This window comes from Equus asinus, chromosome 24 (assembly GCF_041296235.1).
Source record: "Equus asinus isolate D_3611 breed Donkey chromosome 24, EquAss-T2T_v2, whole genome shotgun sequence".
In the NCBI taxonomy this organism is placed as follows: domain Eukaryota; kingdom Metazoa; phylum Chordata; class Mammalia; order Perissodactyla; family Equidae; genus Equus; species Equus asinus.
The window spans coordinates 63,329,377-63,355,532 of record NC_091813.1 but is presented as its reverse complement, the minus strand read 5'-3'; the positions used below and the strand labels follow the sequence as shown (position 1 = coordinate 63,355,532).

Below are 26,156 nucleotides of genomic sequence, written 5' to 3'. Positions count from 1 at the left end.
ACTATCCATCTATCTGCTCCTCAGCCTCATCCTATTCTTTCCAGGCCCAGCCACTCGTCACACCCACACTTTTCTAGAAGGTAAAATTATAAGCTTCTTCCACTGCGACCTTTCGAAGCCCATTATTGTTATGGACAAAGCCCTACTCATCTATTCTTCCTCCCTCTCCATTTCTCAGACGTAGTCTTAGCTCTCCAGTGCCTCTGTGTCACTCTTAAGGACTATGTCTTATACTTCTCTGTATCTCATGATACCCAAGAAAGAAGTATACACATTGTACACGTTCAATAACGTTCGTAAATTAACGATGAATAATTATTATTAAGCCAAAAAACAGCTGGGATTCCCAGAAAATCATTGTTTCCACCTCTGCTTGCAAAAGTTATAAAGAAATACACTGGCCTGCAAAAAAGCACCTTCTAGACCTTTCCAAATTCCCCCATTGCCTCCTATAAGATATGTCTGACAGGTGAAAGTAAACCAGTGTTCGCAAGCACTAAATTGCTCATCAATCTTACAAAGGGTGTCATTTAGTCGATTACCCTCCCTAAGGAAATATAAATGGAACATAGCTGCCTGGGAAGAATTAATTCACTCAACTCCAGTAAGTAGCTCACAGAGAACAGCTTTCATCACCCTAGGCTATCTGACCCATATTTCATTCCTGTTCCACCAGGAAGAAATGGTTTTTTCCTTGTTTTTTTTTTTTTTTGGAGGGCGTGAAGATTTGAATTTTAGCTAATTGGTGCTGTTAGGTTTGTAAGGAGTTATATTATATTAAGCCCAATATTAAGTAGGCATAATATCACCCAAAGTTTTGATTATGAGAGAATTAAAATGTAGTACTTTTTCTTATATCTAAAAATGTGAATGTTGCCTCCATATCCTAGCAAACTCCCTCAACTCTCCACATAAATGTGGACGATGGCAGCAGACGGAGAGGAAAACGCTCAGCCTGGACATGTGCAGCAGGCACAGGGAACAGCAACAGCTGGCAGGGGGCCCAAATTCAGATGCATTCGGGAGCCAAGCAGGTAGGGTCAACAAGTCCAGCAAATTGTATAAGAAGAACAGAGCAAGGAGGGTGATAAAGGGCCAGTGTGCCTACCGCCCGTCCAGGAAATCGCTGCTAGGCAAGAATGTGGGATCAGGTGGCCACACTTCCTCTTGTTCAGAAGGCACCACAAACTCAGACATTTTTTACATAAAATCACCCCAATATTGGCAAGTTATTCAAATTAGAAAAACAAATGAACAAAAAACCCTCTGCCAGTCAAGCACAACATGAAAGGCCGCTAATTTTCCATCGTTGGAACATATACAGTAAGGTTGGTGGGGGGTAAAAAATATTATAAAAATCTGTTCCTAAAACTAAATCCCTACTTCACACCCTCTTTTAGTAACTGGATTTCCGCGTTAATCCTCTGTGTCCAAGTAATCATATTAATGAACATACCAGGTCGATTAAAAGCTCAAATGCAACAACAACCAAAAACAAGAAGAAAATAAGAATGAATATGTATCAAATCTTTGGCTTAGAGATGACTTAGTCATAACAATTACAGAAATCACAGGAGACCTTTACTATTTACTTATAATTTAACAAAAATTCAAAACATTTAATATGAAAAATACCTTGTGACCAAAATTAAATGCAAAATAAAACCTGGAAAATATTTGAAGCCAATATAGCAAAGAAGTAATTATCTTTAAAAAAAGCTCATAAATTGGTAAGAGACACAAGAATAAACTCTAACTCTTTATGGACAAGGATAATTTGCTGTTGCCCGTTCCTAACCCAGTGCAAAGCCTGCGGGACGAGGACTGAGACAGCTGCAAAACCACATGTGGGGTTCCGAGGGGGAAACATGCACAATAAGATGAACTCTGGAAAAAACTTAAAAAGCACCAGAGGAAATCCAGTGTCACAAAAGACCCAACAAATAGAAGAATTCATACCCAAGGAAACAGAGATTTAAAAAATAAGAAAAGAACATAAAAAATTAACTATATTGAAATCCTCCAAGAGATAAATGAAGGAACAGTACCTGTGAGACAAAGAATAGAACAGAAAAATATGAAAAAGAATCAACTGGAAATCTTAGAAGTGAAGCATATAGTCATTGATGATAAAAAAAAAAACAAAAAAAGATGCCCTGAATGAGACAGTTGAAAAGAACATCAGTGATTTGGAATCTAGAACTCTCCAAGAAAGCGCCATTAACAAATTAAGAGATAGGAAATATGGAAATCAAACAAATTTTCTCCCCAGAAAAATTCACATGTCCCTATATATAAAGTTTTATGAACAATTCCAGGAGGTTCCCAGAGTCCTTGGAACCCAACTTCTACCCTAGAACTCTGACTGCAAACTATCTCATGATCTGAAATCTATCCCACTCTATTAATGCACATAATAAATACTGGTTCAAGGTTCAGGAAACACACACTAAATTTGAGTTAGGATCAAATCAAAGAGAGGCTAAATCAATGTAAACCAATTAAATCTGATCAAGAAATGAAATTGACAAAGATAGTGTCCCAAATCCTGCTAAATATCCTCTGTAACAAAACTCAGGTAAGATCAAAAAACTCCATAGTTATCCATAGCAAATAAAAGAACTCTAATGTGTATTAAAATTAATTATAACAATAATTATTGTTTTACATGCAGATATTATCTTAAAGTTCATATTAGCATCACAAAATGCGACAGAAAAAATAGAGTATTTATAATAGGCAAAACCCCATTTTTTAAAAATAACATTAAAGTCATTGGTGTGGGGATACAAGATCGGCGGAGTTAGAAAGAAGCTAAAATGCTCTAAATTAGAAAAAGGTGAGAGATAAAGAAGCTGCCAGAAAAAGCCAAAGAATTGACTAAAATAAGGGAAATTTTAGAGACTAAGCTGGAAAAGAGCAATAAAAGAGAAAATCCAGTGGCTGGAACCTAGTGATTCGGGGGGAGCTGAGCAGAGCTGCCTCATGGCAGTACAGGTGACGCAAGCTATTCCACAACATCCTCAGTAAAATCTACATATTGCTTGTTTATTTATTTATTTTTTAGTGAGAGAGGCAATGAAGCACTGAGTTCTCTTTCAAGGTTGACCTAAAGTAATTACAGAGAATATATGGAAAGCTAGCCAAAATCTCTGTTACACAAGAAGGGTTAACTTCGCCTTTTAGAATGAACCTAAGCAGGAATGCTTGGCCCTCATCAAAGCTTTGACGGAAGATAGCTCTCTTAGAGATTCTTAAAACATGAAAATCTTCCTTAAAATAGACTTGAAATGCTTTAGAACATAAAGTTCAAATGACATACTGAATATCTTCTGTTTAACATAGCTAAGATCTTTGGAAGGTAAAATGATGACTTCTCTGAAGATCTCTAGTGAGAATTTGGACATAAAATTGGGTCTCTTGAACATTTTTGTAAATGCTTTAATAAAGTGCAGTATTAAGATTCTTTCAGGATGTACATTTCCACAGGTTTGTTTTCTTCAAGCTGATGGGGACAAAAATTATCTTGGTTGAAGACCTTGAAATATTTAGATACATGTATTTATCTTCTGTGAGTATTTTCATGTTACTTCAAAAGTATACAAATTGAGTGGTCTTGAAGCTCACAATTTTATAAGAATAGTGCCTGGTTTGAAATAGTAAATTTGAATCACAACAGATCAGGTTCCTTTGAAATACATTCACATCACAAATGATGGGGAATAGCCCTGTTCTGGTTAAAAAAATCTTCATTTGGTGTGTACACTTTCCACTTGGAAACACCATTGTGTATGAGTCTGTCTCATTGCATGCCATCTCCCTGAGAGGTGATGGAGGCATTTATGTATGAATCTTTGTTTCCCCTCAAAACATGTTTTCCTTAGGGAAGAAATTGAAGGACAGGTTTTCAATCTTTGCAGACCACCTGCAAAGGCTTCCTCTTCTCAGAGTGAAACTTTCTGGCCTGGAACATTCTATTCCTGATTAAAAGCAGCAGACATGACAGTGCCTGGTGTGGATGGTGTGGTCATGTAGGCGTTCACTGGAGAAAACCTTTTCTTCATATTCATGAAACAAAATTAAACTGAAATGCATTTTGAATCAACATTTCAAGTCTTCACTGTAATTATATTTCAAGCACAAAAGTATAAAAACTATAGGTACTAAAATCTTGACTGATAAATATGAATACTAATGTTCTACAAAATCTTCAATGTATGATTTCCAAAGCATAATATTCAGGAGAATATGTCATTGAGGAAAAAAAAAAGGACAACTAGCCCTAAATATCTGCCAAACAAAAATGATGTTAAAGAAACAAAAAATAAAGATAATAAACAATTTTGAAATGGCACTCACCAATCACAATTGAAGACTCACAGTGATAATAACCATTACTTTGTTTTTTCTTCAGCATGGAGCAAAGATCTATGCGATGTACCACTTCTTCTCCAAATCTGTGACTGATAAATTTTTCATAGAATTCAGGGTCTATTTTTTTCACTCCCTTGAAATGACAAAACAAAATCACATCAATCAGTCATTTCATCTAGGCAGCCAGTTCATATTTATATCACGTTCTTCAAACCTGACATTATGTTTTGGTATACAGTACTGCCTACTGGCATCTGAAAATGGATACCACAGAATTGTTGTAGAGTTGTTTTTAAAGTCTCTGCTTGGGATGAGTTCTATTAATAAAAAGTCATTAAAGAGTGTTGGGTTAAATTTGACAGCATTCAAAACTTCATATACTTTAAGCTTCAGAAATAATAAAGTATATCAACTTGAAGTTTGAGATATCAAGAGCAGAGTAATCATCTCCAACAACAATGGAGAGATGGGTGAACTTTTAAAAAGTGCTAAGCATCCTAACATTTTATAGTGTGTAAAAGGTTTCAATAAGATGGATGCAACTGCGAAACTCCTTATGTGAGAATCGTCTGAAAGACAAGTAAAGGTTATCTGAATTGGAGTAGGGTCGGTGGCTCTTCCAGGTTCTTCTCCACCTGCCCCTCCTGACTCTCAGTGCTTTTCAGAGCAGGCAGAGGGCTGCTGGCTGATCCCAGAGGAATGCCCTCGGGACACTGCTGGTTCCCAGCACTTGGGAAAGAAGGTCTCCCCTCCCCTTCCTACGCAGCAGTCCTTCATGGAGTCTCAGACCCAAAACAGTCTGTAAGATGGCGGCACAGTACTTCACAGGGCAAGGTCACTGGCTGGCCATGTGTGAACTTTTCCTTTTAATTTATAATTTTTTTTTATATTACCCTGGCAATACTTGCCATTTGTTAAAAAGATGAAAATATGAAGAATCTAGAAAAAAGAAAATAAAAATCACTTATGACCCTGCTATTTATGTAGCATACATTAACACTGGGGAGTACATCCTTCAAGTCTTTTTCTGTGCATATATATTATTTTCAGAGTATATTTATATATCTTGCTAAAATGTAATTAGAATACATATTTTCCCTTTTTAGTCATGAAAATTTACTACAAAAAAATTTCAGAGATATAAAACCAAAAAAATTAAAATTAAATCACCCCAAACTCGTACTACTATAATTTTGTTATGTATTTTATTTCTCCTTTGCAAAAAAAGCCCTTTCGTCTTTTTTATAGGAATGTGGTCATGCCCTGAATACCGTGATAATCAGCTTTTTCTTTTCACGTAATACGTCACATCAATAAATAATACATAGATGTACAAAACATTTTTATGTCTCCATACTACTCCACTGTATGGAGATACCATAATTTATTCTTCCAATTCTCTACTATTGGACATTTAGGTTGCTCTTGATTTTTAATATTATACTTAACACGTTTTTGTTGATACACGTTTTTGCTCTGTGTCCAAACGGAGCTCCTGATCTTTCCTGACTGCTCCCCTCAGACTTTCCCATCTCAGTCAACAGTCGCTCCATCCTAGCTGATCAGGCGGAGAGCCCTGGGGTCATCCTTGACTCCCCTCTTTCTCTCAGCCCCACCTCCAGTCAAATCGTGGTGCTGTTCCTTCAGAACACATCCAGTCCTCACCAGTCCCTCCTGCCGCAGCCGCCCAGTATTATCCCACAGCTGCCGCTTCTCCCACTTCCGCCTCCTCTACAGCCAGTGAGCCTACGAAACACACATCAGATCAGGCCGCTCCTCTGCTCAAAACACTACACAGGGTCGCCCTTTTCTCCAAGGAAGAGCCAGATGCCCCAGCGCAGCCCAGCCGCGAGGTCCTGCTCTGCCCTCTCGTACTTCTCTGACCCGGTCTCCCGGGTTTCCCCTTCTCCCCTCTCCCGCTCCCTGCCTCCTCTCTCTTCCTTGACCACGTCAGGCACAAGCCCACCTCCAAGCCATTGCCCTGCCTGTTCCCTCTTCCTGATCGTTCTTCCCCCAGAGATGCCCAGGCCCATCTCCCACCTCCTTTCACTCCTTGCTCAAATGGTCCTTTCTTAACAAGGCCTCACCTGACCACCCCTCTTGGTTCCTACTCCTGCCCCAGAGGCAGTCCCCAACCCTCTCTACCCTTCTCTCTGTACCCATTTATGTCTATTTTTCCACAGCACTTACAGTCTTCTAACATACTGTGTAACTTACTTTACTCTGTTTATTTGTCATTGTCTGTCATTCTCCGTCTCTCCCCATTAGACTGTAAGCTCCACATGGGACAGGATTTTTGCCTGAGTTTTATTCACTGAAATATCCTCAGTGCCGATGACAGTGCTCCACATGGACAGGGCTCGGTAAGTAACTGTCATCAAGGCAAAGGAGGAGAGTTTCAAGAAGAGGATGGCTAACAACATCAAATGCTGTTCATTCACAGTTCAGCAAGAATGAAACCGAGTGGGTTTCCTTTGATATGGGGAGCAGAACGCCTCGAGAGAGCCGGCAGAGCACAACGCAGAGGAGCAGTCAGAATGTGAGTTCCAACCCTGCCTCTGCCACTTCAGCCATGTGGTTTCACTGCCGTTTCCCCACCTGAAGAAGGAGGTTAGCAAGAGCACCTACCTCAGAGTGTCAGACAGACTATAAAACACCAAAATACAGTTAATACTAAAATGCGTGTGTGTGTGTGTGTCTAATTATCATTAGTGAAATTTAGGGAATAATTTTTTTTTAAAGATTTTATTTTTTCCTTTTTCTCCCCAAAGCCCCCCGGTACATAGTTGTATATTCTTTGTTGTGGGTCCTTCTAGTTGTGGCATGTGGGACGCCACCTCAGCATGGCTTTATGAGCAGTACCATGTCCGTGCCCAGGATTCGAACTGATGAAACACTGGGCTGCCTGCAGCAGAGGGCGTGAACTTAACCACTTGGCCACGGGGCTGGCCCCTACGGAATAATTTCAGGAGAGGTGAGATCTCAGAAATTTTTTTTAAAAGTTCTGAGTAAATGGAAACTGACCATTCTTATTTCTCTTTTAAATGATTTTTCATCTGTGTGTGTTGGTGGGCATGGGAAAGGGTCCTTTAGACCACACAGGAGAATATTAGTGATAACTTAGCAGAAAAAGGGGGGCCTTCAGTTTTCAAGAGACCAGTGCCAGCACTGACTAGCCACTATAATCCCCATTTCAGTTGTGTAAGATGTCATTACTGTTTTAAGATAAGAAATAAGGGAAACATAAGAATCGCTCTAATCTCTTAGGCTAATTAATTCAATTTTAGCAAAAATTAACACCAACTATTTTGCAAGAATTCTTCACAGATGACTTCCAATAAGAATCTTGAGTTAATTTTTACTAGAGAGTGAAATGGAATTAATTTTTTAACTCAATTTATAGAGAGAGCTGTGGTTCAAAGAGGCATGAGGCCTCAGGAGGCACTAATATTGTATGCCCTGGTCAGAAAACACCTGCAATAATAAAGAACCTAGAAATAGATGGGACTCTGTTTTGTCTGATATATAATATGATTTTCGCTCTCTGAAGAATTTTTGTTTGGCAATATATTTCTTTATTTTGTTTTTCAAGCTCTTTGTCCCATGGCAATATATCTCTTTTCTAGTAAAACCTATCTGAATCAGCCTCGCCATCCAGCTGCAGCAGGTGGTATTTCTCTTTCTTAATAAACAAAAGGACTATTGTTCCAAGAAAATAAATGAGTACATCAAAATTGGGTGCCATTTAGGTTAGGCTGAGAAGCCTCCTACTTTCTGAATGAATCCGTTGAGTTGCCAAAATAGTCCCCAGAGACATCATCCTGCAAGGTTATATTTTAAAGCTACAAAGGCTGGGTGACAGCATTATTTCCAGATTTTGGATCCCCAAACTATTCTCTGGTTCCCTTCCTCATAGACTCTTCCCCTGCTACCTTGTCATTTAAAGATCAATAGAGGTCTAACATGTTAGGACAGCTCAAAGAAAATCACAAAAATGGTTAAAGCCAGGAAAGTCAGACCTGTAAAGGCTAAGAGAGTTGGGAATATTTCAAATGTAGAGAAACAATATGGAGGCTGTCTTCAACAAAACCATGCTAAGGATGTTGCAACCCTGGAATTCTGACTATGCTTGGTGATTGTCTAGTACTGTGTGTGAAAATTATTTTTGCCTTGAACCTGACAGCGCCAGGGTATGTTTTTAAGGCATTCACCTTTACAATTGTACCCAATATAATGGACATATCAATTATGCAACATAACATTGACAGAGAAAATAGGAAGTTAAATACAGGATATCAGACTTTGAAACAATAAATTAGTGGCAAGAAATATCAAACAAAAACTTTTTACAACTATATTAATTAATCACCAGAAATGAATGATGTTTCACTTCCCTTTAGGCTAGTTTTAGTCACAGTTTAGAGGGAATTATCAGTGATGTTCAAAGCCACATGATAACCTTTGATACAATGGACCATGAAACCCTGAGGAACTTCTCTCTCGGCTGTAACTTGGCACCCAAACAGCCAATACAGAAAAAATGTCATTGAGAGCATGATGAGTATTTTTAGAATCATCGAATGGCTGCATCTGATAAGAAATGGAAATTGTCTACCCAGGAAGCACTCAACATATCAGTTACATTTAGCCAAATGATGTGTATAATCTAATATGCATCAAAGAGGGCTGACTTATATCATTTTGCATCCAATTCTATTTTCAATCTAGGAAGTAAAGAGAGCCACGAAATACCAAAATTCACAGTTAACAATCTGAATGTGAAAATAATTCATTCAAGGTTCTGAAAGATAAAATAGTTATTATTCAACTTTGATTTCTATGACAAAGTTATTGTGATCAGAGGAATGATGAAATGCCAGTTTTATTAAGAAGATTAAGGCTTTTTTATAGTAGAAAATAATTTCTTATCTTGACTTATTACAATAATCACAACTTCCATCATGAAAATATAAACAGGCTGCACCTCAGACAAAGAAACCATGTGTCCTATTGATGCTAAGTTTGACATTCCTGTACCTCTGCTGTGTTTTCCAATAGTTCATTGCTGTGATGCAGTGGTTATAAAAGAAATGTACATTTCCTGTGATAATGACAAAATTCAGAATGTAAATTAAGAGCCAAACCAAACTGGCTTGTCATTTGGGGTATTAGCTGCTAAATAGGAATTGTCATCTTTGACACTCAATTCATAAGTGGAAAAAAGTTACCTATCTTTAGTGATACGATATTGGTTAAAAAGCTAAAATCATTTTTAATAATCACTTTTAATGAAAAGTTTAACTTTCCATGAAAAGTTACATATTGGTGATTAAAAGCTATAAAAATATTATATATTGACATGGGACTTCTCAGGAGCACATCTTACGTTACGATTCTTAATGACCCCTCCATCTCTTGGCCTAACGACATTTTTCGCTATTATTTGCACTATTTAGTTTCCATCTTCCTCCTGGGACAGACTCCTTGATCACCTCCTTGTTAGCTGCTCTTCCGTCAGCCCCTCTTGGTTGAGATAATGGAAGCCTTTCCATTCAGGCTCAGTTCCACCCAAGCCTGTTCTTGACAGGGATGGATAAAGGAGTCTTCACTGCACCAGCCAACGGGCCCTGGAAAGGCCTGGTGACTTCAGATCCAGGCCCAGAGACCCGAGTGAGAACTGCCTGGCAGCCCTCCATCTCCTCTTCCTGCCACTCTGGGTCAGCCTACGGGGCTGGGCTCTGCCAGGGCCCCCTGTCTGGCACGCCCATTTCCTGCCTGGCTGAGCCCCTGACACCTTGCCTCGTGTCTGTTAGTAAATTTAGAGAGGAAAAGGAAGAAGTGATGGAAAATAGAAAAGATATTGGTACTTTGCTCATTGTTTTGGACCAATCCGAAAAAATGATGCTTTCTATCATCTCTATAATGACAATAATAAAAAATACTTGTATAGTATTGACTATGTAGAACTCTGCTCTCAGAACTTCTATTAACTCACTTAATAATCACAATAACCCTACAACACTGGTGCCACTGTCATCCCCAGATAAGGAAACTGAGTCACAGAGAAATTAGGTCACTTACCAAGGACACACAGCTAGTAAGAGGTAGAGCTTGGATTCAGATTCAGGATAAGTGGAGAACACAGATAAATTGAAAAGAATAGAAAGATAATATTCAAGCTCTTCACTATTTAAAATATTAAAATTCTAAGAATATTAATCATTCTTAAGATATAATCATATGTACTGTCATACTTCTAAAACCAATGTGAAAATTACTTTGGGAATCCCTAGCATTTTAAAATACCTGCCTTTATATAAAGAACTCTCGCAACTCAACAGCAAAACATCAAACAACCTAATCAAAAGATGGGCTGGAGACATGAACAGACATTTCTCCAAAGAAGATATACGGATGGCCAATAGGCACATGAAAAGATGCTCATCATCGCTGATCATCAGGGAAATGCAAATCAAAACTACACTAAGATATCACCTTACACCCGTTAGAATGACAAAAATATCTAAAACTAATAGCAACAAATGTTAGAGAGGTTGCGGAGAAAAAGGAACCCTCATACACTGCTGGTGGGAATGCAAACTGGTGCAGCCACTATGGAAAACAGTATGGAGATTCCTCAAAAAATTAAAAATAGAACTACCATACGATCCAGCCATCCCACTACTGGGTATTTATCCAAAGAGCTTGAAGTCAGCAATCCCAAAAGTCCTATGCACCCCAATGTTTATTGCAGCACCGTTTACAATAGCCAAGACGTGGAAGCAACCTAAGTGTCCAGCAACAGACGAATGGATAAAGAAGATGTGGTACATATATACAATGGAATACTACTCAGCTGCAAAACAGAACAAAATCATTCCATTTGCAATAATATGGATGGACCTTGAGAGAATTATGTTGAGTGAAATAAGCCAGCGAGAGAAGGATAATCTGTGTATGACTCCACTCATATGAGGAATTTAAAATTATGGACTAAGAACAGTTTAGTGGATGCCAGGGGAAAGGTGGGGTGGGGGGTGGGCACAAAGGGTGAAGTGGTGCACCTACAACATGACTGACAAACATTAATGTACAATTGAAATTTCACAAGATTGTAACCTATCAATAACTCAATAAAAATAAATAAATAAATAAATAAATAAAATACCTGCCTTTAATATGCCGTATTGCTATTAATAAATCAAGTGATAATTATATGTCCATAGTAAATGAGTTTCATAGAGGGAGGTAAGAATTCACAGATGCTACTTATACACAGAAACAATTATCCAACAATAATCCAGCATTTAGAAAGAACTCTTCTTGTACTGTGAATATCCAAATAATCAAGTAAAATACTGGAGAGATTGTCTGCATTTACTAAACCAGTTCTTTATTTGAAAATACGGTATTTCTCAGTTCTTCATTTTCCTTTACGCTGGAGCATCTACACAGCTCACCGTGGGGTTATTTAGGTAGACCATGTCCTTAATCTCTCTATTTATAAACTTCCTTTTAGCACTAGTGCCTTGTTTAATCTTGCGGCTTTAGAGAAAGAAAAAGTAGAAACTCTTTACCCTAGCTCTGTATCCAACATTTACAATATTACACCTTTCAGCAAATAATAAGTAAAAACATAGCTGCCAGAGCTACATGTTTTTAATCTACTGCTGACAACTCCTTCGACCTACCCTACCGCTTTGAGAGGAGCTAGCTGCTCTTGTGGCATCAACTGGCAAGGAAAGCAGTCACAGAGCCACGGTGACAAGCAACCCCTCATAGCATAAGCTACTTCACCAAAGCCACTTCATAAAAGAGAAGATGCCGTTTCGCTTCCTGGGCCTGGAGTTTCTTTCCATGAGGTGCTGGCATCAAACAGAACAGAGGAAGAAACATGGCTTCGGTTCGCATTTAGTTTATTTACTTTAGTTTATTTATATTGACTAATGACATCTTAACCAGAGATAACAGGTCCACGGTACCCAAGAAGTACTCAAGGTTGCAGGCTCAACACAATAAGTACTGGAACATTACAACACCTTTATTTACAATACAGTCTGTTCCCACATAAGCTCATTCTTGGTCTACTTAGCAAACCCCTTCTCAATTCCTCCTCAAGCCTTCTCAAGTTTAGAATGAGAGATCACGTGCAGTTTGGCCATATAACTTTATTATATTTGCATGTGGCTTTCCTCATTCTTACGGAAACAAAGAAAGGGTGTCCTAAAGGAGGCATCCAAGAATGTTTCCTATCAGCTCAATCTCTGCTGGACTCTCAACTCCCCTTGAGCAAACTCCAGCTGTGTTCCTGGCTCAGCACAGTCCTGTGGTCACTCACATAAACAAGCTACAACCCACTCCTCCCTATCACAGCTGTTTTCCTAATATTTTGCTTTTTGGAGCAAATAACGACATGTTCTCTTGACTTCACCAGCATGACCATTTATTTCTATAAACTAAAGATAAAACATAAAATATCCCCCACCTTGGGGCCAGCCCTGTGGTCAAGTGGTTAAGTTTACACACTCCGCTTCGGCAGCCTAGGGTTTTGCCAATTCGGATTCTGGGCACAGACGTGGCACCGCTCGTCAGGCCACGCTGAGGCGGCATCCCACATAGCACAACTAGAAGGACCCACAACTAAAATATGCAAGTATGTACTGGGGGGATTTTGGGAGAAAAGGCAGGGAAAAAAAAAAAAAACACTGGCAACATTTGTTAGCTCAGGTGCCAATTTTTAAAAAAAATATTATTTAGAAAAATTAAAATATCCCCCACCTCAAAATTTCTCACCAAATATGGTCTATACACTGACAACTTATTCTAAGATGTTTCCCTCCTTCATTGCAATGGCTTCCCCTTCTAATCAACACTTCGCAACATTAAACCAGTAATGCCAGCACGCCACCGGTGTACAAAGTTCTCAAGATCGCAACCAGGAAAGCGAAGAGTGAAACTGTTATGCAGAAGACCATTCAGAAATAAGCTCACAGAAAAATCCTAACGAATAATTTTAGCTTGTCCTACAACACTGGCCTACATACTGTGACATACTTACATTATCACCAAACGTGTTCTGCTTTTACAGCCGAGAGGTCTAAAGCGTGGAGCCTTTCACCTAAATTGGTTAGATTATCTATAGACAAAACTTCAGACTTAACTGTAGCCTCAGATGCCATCCAAATGAGAGTTAAATACCCAGACAGTGTAGAAGAGACTGTACATTGGCAAAATTTTTTAAATGCATCCACAGACATCACGAATGCTTAGCCTTGGAATGTTAAACAAGAAAGTCCTAGAGCATTTTTGTAGCTCATCCTGCTCCTTTGCATCTGGCACTTGCTTCTTCTCTCACTTTCTTATGGACTAATCAATTCCCTTGACGCCCCTCCCATCAACATTCTTCCTTCCTTTCCCCCACTCCCCAATCTGAACAGAACACCGTACTTCAGCTAACTCATCGTCTTTCAATCACCCTGGCATATTCCCTGCACACCCCTTAGGAGAGAAGCCCCTACCTAACAGAGGAAAGGGTCCCAACAAGGATGTTACAAGAACTGAATGAGGGAGTGGGAAAGAAAGTGGGCACTAAGACTCACATTGAGCATGCTATTGGTTAGGAAATGGAACAAGGAAGAAAGGTGCTCAATGATACAAGCCTTTGCACTTTATTTGGTTGGACATGTTCCTTAGATATCATGCTAGACAAAAGAGAGTTTGGTAGAAAAAAAACAATAATTGGATATGGAACAGTTATTAAACATATGACCCAGGAATCATGTGTAGCCTTTAAACCAATTTCAAAATGAATGTTTCTCTCCAGGTAGAGAAAGAAATATACCCAAAGACTTTCTTTTTTAATATGACACACATTGTTCTGCAAAATGATTTTATATATAACATGCAATTAGAATCTTTTGTCCACACCTCAAACTTAATCAAATATTTAAGTGTGAACTCTCCTCTTGGTATACATTTGAAACACAGAATTACAGGGATTACATCATTTTTCTAATGGACTCAGAGTCAGTATATATCTATGAATATTAGATTACATATTACTTCCAAAAAAGTAGCACAGTAAAAAAAGATATCAGACCTGCCAGTAATCTTCACACAGCCTTTTCTTTTAGAGATTTTAAAAACTGAGGATCTTTTCAAAATTTCAAGAAGCACTTCCAGACTAATCATATAAGCAGTGGGTTTCGTAGGCAGAAAAAAAGTTAAAAATAGGAAAGCTGACAAGAAGCAAGGAGTTGGGATCTTAGGATGATAGTATGCAAAAAATTACAGACACTAGCATATTCCTCTTTTTGCTATTCCTAGTATGTGCTATCATAGTGGGCAGGGACCCAGGAAAGCTAGACCAGCCAAACCTGACACCATCCCCTCCATGTCCACCCCACCTTGTACATCTTAGGCGGCTGCCAGTAGGAATACTTGTGATAGAAAGTTAGAACCTCTTGAGAAGTATGTTTGACATGATTTCCCTATCCAGTCAGCTTACGCCCAGATAACCACTCCCCCAACTTAATTCCATCAAATTAAGTTCTAGAGATATTTGCGCTGGAAGTCCAAGAGCCCAAAGTACTCAGTTTACCATTCTCTGATTCTCAGGGTAGGTCAAGGAGAGTGAGGAGGAAGATGGAAGCCAAGAGGAAAAAGTCATGAAAAATGGAGTGAGTATGAACAGAGAGAGGAAGTAGCTAAATGTGCAGGACTGGTAGAGGGAGTCACCAAGAACATTTTCCCAGGTAATGGCTGATTAAGATCCCACGGTAGTACTGGAAGCCAAACATGAAATTACTATGACAGAAATGTTCTGGTCTAAATGAAGTTATATAACAAAATATTATAATCAAATTCAGCTGTAGGGAAGGCAGTCCCCAAGGAAGGAAGAGAGGTACTTTCATACTCTGGCCATCAGTTTGAGGGCAGTGGAAAGAGACAGTGTATGTGGAAGGCCTTAAAGATGGGGCTCCAAAGTGGTGTCACAAACTTTGCCAACAATCAGAAATGTGCCATTCAGGTAGGTTTTGGAGATACACCACTTACTGCAGGAACCGAGCTGGAGTTCCCGTAGCCAAGCACGGCTAGCCCCTTAGGAGACACGGGCGACTTTGCTAGGTCTTCAACCACAGATAATATGAAGTTTGGCCCTCGCAAAGAGGTCAATAACATTTTTTTTCCTTAATTTACCGAAGTAACCAATAGAAAGAGAACTGAGCAATTTAGTAATTCAAAGAATTAGTATTATTCTATTTAAGGTACCTCTCCTGGAGAGAAGATTCTCATGAATAGTCAAAATAAATCAGTTCATATTTACGAATGGAAGTATAATTCCAATGTAAACTAGTTATGGTTTTGGGTCACAATCTTAGTTTCCCCTCAAATCTAAGTGGAGCTCTCAAGGAAATTATAACTTTACCTTCTTTTATTATGCAGTTCATTATAATTAACAAGAGCTGGTTGGCCAGTGAGCTCGGCCACCCTTTCTAATGGTACAGAAAATTTTATTGCCACCCAAATAATTTTAGCTGGTTTGCTTTTATGTGACAATCCAGGTGGGTTGGAAATTAGCTACTATCACTTATTAAACAAGCTAATTCTGTATCAACACTATTCTGGAATAAAGTTTAAGTTTTCTTGACTGCATGTTCGATTTTGCCTTTAACCATAATCTATCCACTGTGAGGCCTGCCAGTTTCCCACAAGATCATTATGTTCATTCTGTCCTTGACTAGGAAAATGACTTTAATAGAGGTTTCAAAATGTCTAAAAATGACTTGAGAAAAAACTTTTCCCATTACTTATGGTAATAGTCGAGATAGAAAATTCATATTTTAATTTAGTTAAGGCAAACCCATGCAACTTTAATTTGAATACTTTGTTATTGCATCTTTTAATACCAGTTCTAAAACTCTATTTCTTAAGTTACATTTAAACCAGAATTTTGCCTGTGGATACAAATGCTAGAAAATAAAAGTGTCCAGCAAGTCTGGATGTTTGAAGCAAAAATATCATTTGAGCCTGAATTATCAAGATCAGCACTTCCTGAACCACGTTCTGCCAAATACTCGTACTACGAGATGTCTGATGAACAAAGGACTTGCTGGTCAAGTACATTTGCGAAACAATGCTGAGGTAGACTAGGTAACTATTCAAAGGATTCACTGCCCCTCCTTGTGGTGTCCCTTTCCTCAAGAGAATTATACACCCTGCTCTGTGGAACTCCGAAGGGATCACGTAACGTGGCCAGTAAAATGTGAGCAGGACTGATGCGTGTCACTTCTTAGCAGAGGCTTTAAGAATCAGCTTGTGATTCACCATCTCTTTTTTTCTTCTGCCAAAAGACCAGCAAGCTCCCAGAAGAAGGCTGTCCAGCCAAGGTCCTGAGTAAAGACAATGTGGAGCGGTGCCACACGTGACCATGTCCGTGAGCAAAGAAATAAACCTTCACTGTCATAAGCTCTCGAGATTCACAGTAAACATAAGCACTTCAGAGATCTTAAGAAGTCCTGAAATAAAGGATCAGATTCATTTTACTGAACCCATCATTGCTAACATTCATCTGATCACAGAATCCTTGCCTCACATAAAACCCTAAGAGAAAAATTTCAGGAAACATTAATGAAAATATTTGTTGCAAATCTCCATTCCACTTTGCACCAATTTAATATTAGGTTTGCTGTGTCATTTATTCTAGGGTTTTCAAAATTTTCAAAATCTCTAATAGAATCAAGGTCAACCAGGAATCATTTGTTATTCTAACATTAGTCAGTTTCTACAATCCTTTTAAAATGCTTTCTGCTTATTATTTCTCATATGCTAATTTTTAAAGGTGTATAATGTACTAAAAGATTTCAAATGAACATCTGGTTTAGCAATATCTCCAATATTATTGGATATCTCCAACTGCTAAAAAATATCTCCAACTGTTGAATAGGATATTTAACAATCTCCAATTGTTACCTTCTATGGAAATAAACTAAACAACACAACAGCATGAAGTTGAAAAATGTATGAGAAACATAAGTGAAGTCACGTGTTCTAAATAGTGCTCTTTGACACACACTAGATGACACAGTTGACTAATAACACCTAGAATATCTCAGAAGAAATTACAATTTCATCTCACAGTAGATTTCACTGAATTTTTAATTTTGAAAAACCATTAAAAAGAGATGTGTTGTGTTTGTTTAATTACTGATTTTTAAGTAAGAAAAATCCAAGGAGAATTCCATACCCTAGCCTTTGGCCTAAGTGTACCTGGTAATATGAAAAGAGACTCAAAAACCACTAAAAACTGTGAGTAATTAAGTCATTTGGCATTGGGAGATTGAGAAATGGGTCACTGAAACAGCCTGCTTTATCTTGTACCAACCACATTTTTGAAACAAGCTTTTGTCTGGAATAAGAAAGGCTCACTGATACCCAGGGCATCTAACGTGGCCTTGACGGCTGGGGTGAAGGAAGTGCAGGACAGTCTCACAGGCCTCTCTCTTGCTACAGTGACGGACCACTCCTTAAAACACGGGCCACGTGAAAGGCGGCCTGCTGTGCCTTTGACCACCAGCCCTGAGTTCCTTCTCTGCCACAGAGGCCCTCCCCTCCCTTTCAGAGCTGGTGCTTCCATCTCCCCGGGCCCCCTCTCACACTTTCTGTGCCTTCTTACAGTGGAGCCCTCACCCTCTGGAAATGACAATTTGCTAGTGATTTCTGAGATCTGTCACCAGAGGTCTGCTCCTCACTCTATAGTCCTCGCCACCCTGAAGTAGCTTCTCATGCAAGTCCTGCTGGCCCAGTTGCTTCTGGCCACACTTGCACATAATTTGATAATTACCAATTTCTCTATTTCCTCCTTTCACTAAAGATGTAGTTTGTGATATTTTCCCCATTGTCTTTATTGCTCTGTAGGTTTTCAAGAAGAAAGATGGAAAGATTCACATCTAAAATGCCAACGTCTTCCTATCAAGACGTAAAGACCTTTCTCCTTTCTGTCATTCTCCTTCCATGCACACAAGAAAGCCAATCTACAGTCTAGAAAAAAATTCTCTATGTGAAACCAAATTAGCCTATTTGGTCAAAATGCTTACCTTATAGAAATTTCAGAATAGCACAGGAGTCAAGAGTCATCGAGACCAGGTTCCTCCTCTCACTGTGAGTAAACAGAGGTCAGGAGAGGTATGAGATTTGCCCAGGGCTAAACAACAGAGCTAAAACAAGAAGACTCATTCTCCTTCAAATTTATTACAGACACTCCTTCGAGAAGGAATAGTCTAGGACTGTTGAGTTTTGAAATGGTTTATAAGGGCCCATTTATCATGCAGACCCAAGAAAGTGAGTGGCAGCCAAGTTGTACCAGACCAGTTAACAAAATCCTGAGAAAATGTGCTACCTGATAGATATATAAGAGTAAATAATGGGGGAAGGGGTGGTGAGGAAAGATGACAGTAGGGGCTCCTGGCTGGCGACAGGTGTAGAGGAAGGTTGATATGTAGCCAATATAAAGTGTAGAAATTTTTAAGTACAGTCTTGGTCCTGTATATTCAATCACTGAATAATTCAAGGCCTGGGTTTCCCGTTAACTGCACCATCAGAACAGAATTTTCACCATGCACTCTCTTTTCCCAGTTCCCATTGCCACTCCTACTGATGCCTGCCTACATCCACTTCCCCCCTCCCCTCGACCCACCATCATATGGTCCAGTAACCACCCCTCCACCTGGGCTATGTGCACTCAAAACAAACTAGTCTACGTGAAAGTAGTAGCTAACAATTTGCAAGGTCATCATTTCTTTCTTCTAAAGTTCTCTCATCGTCTGACTCTGAAGAGCTGCAGCAAGAAGGTGCCGATTAATAAACCACAGCTTTGACAGTTAAGTGCTGAGTCAGTAACTTGAAAAGAGGCATAAATCAGGAAAGATATCTAAGAAGCTCAGAAAATAATTTATGCTTAAAAATAACTGATCTTCCCGTGAAACCTTTACTCCTTGAGGAATCTAGATCCGCAGGAAGATGCTCGTTTGATCTGAAACTGGTCCTGTTCTGCCACCAAGTGTTAGCACACACTTCTAACCAACCAGCTTATGCACAGAACACACATCACAGAAATGGCAGAAACACAAGGTCACTCAAGGAGAATAATACATCCAAAAGGATGCACTATAAAAAGCACAGAGCTGAACAAGCAGCAGACTCACCACGTGAAACAAATATATCCTAAGGAAACTGTACAAATAACTTGAATTTTAGTCACTTTCAGACATACAGTAACTTCATAAAATTTTCTGAGACTTCATTTGATGTAAAAAAACTGTAACTCTGAAAGCACAGTGATAATCAAAATAGCTCTAAAATATACAATAACTAATTTCGATACCCTCTTATGCGATATAACCCACTAGAATTTCATGAAACTAAGAATACACAAAACTGACACATTGACTAAATGCCTTCTGGTGTTAGAAAAATGTGTAATTGCCAAGAAGAGTCTTCTGTTTGCAGAATCTAAGTTAGGCAACTCAGTTCTCTAGCTTGGAAACCAGAATACCATGCTGTTGGCACAGGAAGTTCCATGTTAGGAAACTTGAGGGAGAGTTTCTATATTTTCAAAATTCTGAACACAATCTATAGAACTTTTGATTACCCCACTGGGCTTTTGGTTACTTCTACTGAATGCTATCACTGGCAAACAGGTACCTACCAGAGGATGGTACCCCAGAATCCAAGGACTTCTGCAGCCAACATTGAACATCACTGGGAAATCTCGCACTAGCTCTTTATGACCAGCCCAGGGGTGGGGAACACTCGTGCCCAGCGCCAGATGTCTGTCCACATCTTTTATGTCAATGAGATGTTTTACCTTCATGAACAGACCAATTATTGCTCCAACTGTGAATCTTTTTTTTTTAAATGTCAGCATGAATAACAGCTTTTTAGGTCATTAAAAAAATGACACTGATTATATGGTAAAAAAAAAAAAAAAAGTATCAGTTGAGGTACTACTACGGAATAACTCGTTTCACCTCCTGGAGATGATAATGAATGGATCCTCTATCTTACTATCTCAGAATTTGCCTATAATAGTCCAGAGCACTCCTCTACCCAGAACTCCCCTTTTTACCACTAATTAGATGTCTTTCCCTATGACAGTACCTATCCCAACCACAGTACCACTAGTATCTTAGGAGAGCACCAGTATCTACTCACCACATAAAATGGTTTCCAGACAGCCTTCTAGCAGGTCAAAGCAAAATGCAAGGAGTACACCAAATGGCACCTGCCTTCAAAACCGAGCATCTTAGCAGGAGGTATCATTTGCTCCTTTCTAGATTCTCACTATCCATGTACCACCCATCCATACCAGAAACTCAAGGAACGCTCCTCAAGATAATGGAAGACCTTCAGGTTCTCTGCATCCAGTGGCTTGCCCTCATCCCTGAATTGTCGTGGAGCGTCTAATTTGCCTGCCACCAGTTCCTTCTACGCTCAGCCCACAAAGGCTCCACTCTTCCTCGGAATCCCAGCAAACCCCCAATGAGTCAAGACAGGAATGCTGAGAATGTCAAGGGGGATTTACTATATTCTGGGTGGCATTAAGGTCAGCTGTATTCACTGATCCACCAGAAAAATCATGGGCAATTGTGGGGACCCACTTTTTGCCTCTGAAATACACTGAAGCACCTGAAGGTGGGTGCAAGGCAAACACAAGGAAAGTATTGTCATACGATTTTAATTACAGCATATATTCTACATTTTATTTATGTTTTTATGCTATTACATAAGCATAAGTCTCTATTTTAATAGCAGCTTAAATCATTGACATAATGTACCATAATGGACATAAACATCCCCTTCTTGTTATGGAATTCATTTCTAACTTTTCCCTATTATAGATAATCCTTCAGTAAACATCTTTATACATAAAGAATTTCTTCTTTTAAATTATTACTTTAGGATAATGTCAGCAGCATGAACTTCACAGTTAAAAAAATACAAATATTTTAATGTGTTTTGATGTGAATTACTTAATTCACAGCTCAAAGGGCCATACCAATTAGTAAGCCACCACTCATAATCTTTGATGGTCCTTCTACCTCAAATTTGTCCTAACAAATGTTCCTCTCACACAACGTGGTTAGGAGTATAAATTGGCACCATTATTTTAAAAGGCAATTTGAGATATTTTTGAAAAGTTAAAATGTACAATACCCTTTGACTTGGAATTCCCTTTCAAGGAATTGGTTCTTTGAAATACTGGCATATCTACACACGGATGTTCACTGCAGCATTTTTTTTTTGTTTGTGGGAGCAAAGAAACAGAAATCAACATACTTATTCATCAAGGGGAGAATACTTAAATGATGATAAATCAAAATAATATAGAGACGTGACCCTATTTCTGTTTTAAAGGAACTGTGTGCGTGTATATGCATCTACGTGTATTTGCAGTGCATGGGCAAAGGTCAGGAGGATAGACTCGCAGTGGTCACCTAAAGAGAGAAATTACACTGAGGGGAAGGCAGCGGCAGGGTGGTGACGAGGGAGAAACTGTATCTTTCATTCCACCGGGCTGTATGTATTGGGGTTGCTTACAGTGAGCATATATTCACCCAATACTTTCATCATTAAAATAACTTTTAAAATAAAATAATAAAGTACTTGAAATGAGACCAACTTCCTGGTATTTGAGTGAAAAAACCCTATTATTTCACACCTCTCTTTCTCTCAAGCTCCTTTTATTTCATTGTCAACCTAAATAACACAGAAAGCTAGCAATACATTCTATTGCTGACTTTATCAATGGCCACTCCCTTGTAAATGGTGGACCCAGAATAAAAACCCAAAATAGAATTAACACTGAGAGAGAGGACTAGCTACTTGGAAATGTAAAAAAGTTAAGAAGAAAGAGATTGAAGAACCACCATTTTCAAAGAGTCTACATTCCAAACCACAAAGCACAATAAAAATCCACTTTTTTGTATGCCACCTTTTCATATTGGCTTTAACTTTTATCCTGGAACCAATGACTTGCTGCATAAAGAAAATGCTGGATATTTATTTAAGCCTGCAGGTCTCAGTGCATACTACCCTGCAGACCATCTGGATGAGAATCACCTGTGGCACCGACTGACCATCAGAAGTCAAGGTCTTTCGACCCACCTCCAGATCTAAAGTCAGAGGGTGGAAATCTGCAGCTTCAACAAGCACCCCAGGTGACTCATGAATCCCAAAGTTCAAGATGTACTTTCATAAGTATTCAGAATCACTGACCATCACAGGGGTAAACAGGAACAGAGTCACCCCACAAATTAAAAGAAAAAATTCTTATTTGGCTTTCTGCAAGAGTAAGATCATAATTTATTTTCTAAAGATTAAGCATTCCGATCTAAACAAAATGCCATCTGATTTAGATTTCATACACCATTGAAGCAGGGACTGTTTCTATGTTGATCATCACCCCAGGCCCAGCACCCAGTGTCTGGCCCACAGTAAGGTACTCAAGAAATACTTGTTGAATTAATACGATTTGCACCTGGGAGCTCCTCACATGTAGAAATGAACGTGGAGGAACTGGACTTGGCCAGTGGGAGGGAAGAATATGAGACTGAGAACAAGATGAGATGGATTCTAGACAGGGCTCTGCACCTGAGGACAATGTGACCTCATTCCATCACTTAACCTTTCCACATCTCGTCTCTCTCTTCTATAAAGGGCGGGAGTAGATTCTGTGACATTACTGCCTAGGAATCATTGAACACAGTCTGAAATGTTGAAACAGCGATTCTAGAGCAGCTTAAACATTCCTTTGACAGACGTCCTTGGGTGCTCTCATTTCAAAGTTAATATTGCAAAGACAAAGAAACATTTTGAAACGCAGATATTACCTTCACCACTGATTTGTCATTCTGTGATTAAGTTTGAAACCACTGGGAAGAGGACAATCCATTTGAAAGCAAAACGAGAAAGATAACGAGCAAAACAATAAACCGTCAGTCTATGAGTTTCATCAGTTATTCCAAATTTCAAAATCTATTATTTACACAAATTATTTTTACCTAAATATTTTGGAGTGGTACCTAATATAATTATTATTGAGTTTGTGGCATAGTTATCCCCCAAAAAAAACCAACATGCAAGATATCTTTTTGAGGAGTTATTTACAATAGTTTGTAGAAAACTCATAAGCACGGGATGGTCAATCACCCAAACACATGTTTTAAAACACCAAAAAGACTTTCTGAGCACAGAGACATTAAATACAAAATGTGTCGAATTTAGAAAAAGGATCTACTTACTAATAGACATGACCTTCATTTACAGAGCTGCAAATCAGTCTTAAGTGCAGCAAAGGGTCATAGAGAGCAGGAGAAAACACTAATGTGCATGCCCATCTCCAAAACTCTGGAATATCAGAGCAGGTCAGCAGGCGTCTTAACTGGCATGAGAAAGTCCCTAGGCTGAAATGGGAAAAACAATGAAGGGTGCTCTTGGGCTTCCAGGAGAAATGCTCAGGAATCCAGAAGAAAGTCAAAAGTTATTCCACCCTCTGAGGGAGGAGGGGATGGCCTGGGAAGGAAGAAAGTCACTCTGAGACAGAGGGAGTCAAAAGACATGTCCCTTGGCTTGTGTCACTGTCGACCATCCTCAGGGAGAAGTACTTTAAGTACCTGGGGTGGCGGGGTCCCTCAGTTACCCTCTCGCCCAGTCCCTGGAACACTTGCTCCAAGCGCTCAGTGGAGGCAACTGATGAAAGAGCAAGGTGATCTTCTGGAAACCTTGAAAGAGCTACATAAAGGAGGATAAAAAGTCTTGTTCCACCTGGAAGAACCCGGTTGCAGTGAGCAGCACCAGGGTATGCAGGCCAGCAGAGGAAGCTCTGAGAACAGCAGGGTACAAATGACCGTAAGCAAAGAAAGCAACAAAACAGAACCCTGGCAGCACCCTGAGGCTCTTCAAGGGATGTAGCAGACATGGCAACAGACGAAGCAGCAGTAGATAAAGGATGGTCGGGAATGCAGTTGATAGCCACTATGGTAAGGGAGGGCACAGCTGTTACAAGCCCCGTGGAGGCTCGGGAGCCAACTCAGCGTCCTGGGAACTGGAACCAAACTGACTTGGGATCCCAGGAGCAACAGTGGTAGGGTATGGGAAAACTACTACAAGATGTCACTCATGCCCCCAACCTTGCCAAAGGCTGGTGTGTCCAGTCAAACAAGGCTTGCCATAAAAACATCCACTCACCTTCTTCCGGAGCCATGGTACTTTGGACAATTTCATGAAGGTCAAATGAGGCTTAAAACTTCTGCTTTCCCCTGCCAAGATCCCTTTCTCTTGAAATGTCCTTTTTGCAGCCTCTACAGAAAATAAAAACAAATACAAAAATGCCACTGTTTAACAGATGGCTGCCTTTAATTATAAAAATGGCAATTCAAAAAATAAATTATTTTATAATGAAGATTATATATGTGCCTGAGTTTTTTTTTTCCTTAAAAAAGAGGAAAAAACACGTGTATGATAAACACATTATAACAGGCAAATCTACAGTGATTTCAAACTTTGGGTAAAGCAAACAAAAGTAACTTTAAGAGGGAATATTTAATAAAATAACTGTTTGGCTGATATGATGCTGATTTTCACTGAACATCCCAGTGGTGTCCATACATATAAAAAATAGTAGCTTCTCTGTTGCCCTTCTTATCTAAAACTTCTCCTTCTGACCAAGATGGAATAACAGGAATTGGATTTACCCTCCCATCTGAAACAACCGAAAAAAGGACAAAGTCCACAAAACAATGGTTTGCAAGACATGGTACCTCAGGCAGTGAAGGTCGGTGATCCCTGAGAGATGAGAAACAAACAAGGTGAGCCCTTCATTGCCCCAGCTTCCATCATTAAGCGTCTAAACCTCTGTGCAAGGAGGAGAAACCCAGACAGAGCCCAGTCATCTCACCAGGTTGAGGAAAAAGAGCTGAGAGTAGGAGAGACCAAGACATCTAGAGCTCACAGGACAGAGTACAGGAAAATTGACACCTGCACAGATCCAGAGATCTGCAAAGGGTCCCCCTAGGGAATTCAGCTGAGTACTGACCAGCACATAAATGTGAGCAAACTACTTGAGGATAGAGTAACACATTTGAAAGGATTAAAGGGAACCGTGCCCAGCACTCACACAGGGGCTGGAATACTGTTTGCTCCCATCAGCCAGACTGGAAACCTCAAGACTCACGGGCCATGGATAGAATAGACAGGAGGGTCTGACCTCAGTATAAGAAAAACTAGCCCGGGACTGGTGCTGCTCTAGTCCCACCCAGAATCTTAGAAGCAAGACGCAAAAGGGAGAAACTGTTCTCAAGTAACTTGTGTGCCAGAACAAAGCCCAAGAATATTTATAGGAATAGGAAACTATCCAGCACCGAATGAGGTAAACTTCACCAATGCCTGGTGTCTAATCAAAAATGACCAGACACGGAAACAAACAGGAAAATACGACCCACAATGAGGAGATAAATCAATTAACCAAAAGTGACCCAGAACTGACACAGATGTTAGATTAGCAGCATCAAAACAGTTATTATAACTGTATTCATGTTTGTGAAGTAGAGATATGCAAGCTATAAAAAAGACCAAATCAAACTTACAGAGATCAAAACTGCCATGTCTGAGAAAAATAAACTGGACAGAATTAACAGATTAGACATTGCAGAACAAAAAAAATAATTAACATGAAAACATAGCAATGGAAACCACCCAAAATGAAACAGAGAGAAGAAGGAAAG

General features: G+C 39.3%; 1 protein-coding gene across 14 annotated transcripts in view; it reads right to left on the bottom strand.

The window, feature by feature from the left end:
* The window catches only part of AKAP7 (A-kinase anchoring protein 7), a 151,708-nt gene that overhangs the window by 50,611 nt on the left and 74,941 nt on the right, over window positions 1-26,156 (bottom strand). For all 14 annotated transcript variants that reach the window (XR_011497658.1, XM_070496246.1, XM_070496243.1 and 11 more), the window contains 2 exons: window positions 24,622-24,734; window positions 4,360-4,507 (listed from right to left, as the gene is read on the bottom strand). Coding sequence is in view for 13 of the 14 variants with exons in the window: in XM_070496246.1 (XP_070352347.1) it covers window positions 4,360-4,507; window positions 24,622-24,734 (261 nt within the window). In the remaining variant the exon portion in view is untranslated. The remainder of the gene's footprint in view (window positions 1-4,359; window positions 4,508-24,621; window positions 24,735-26,156) is intronic.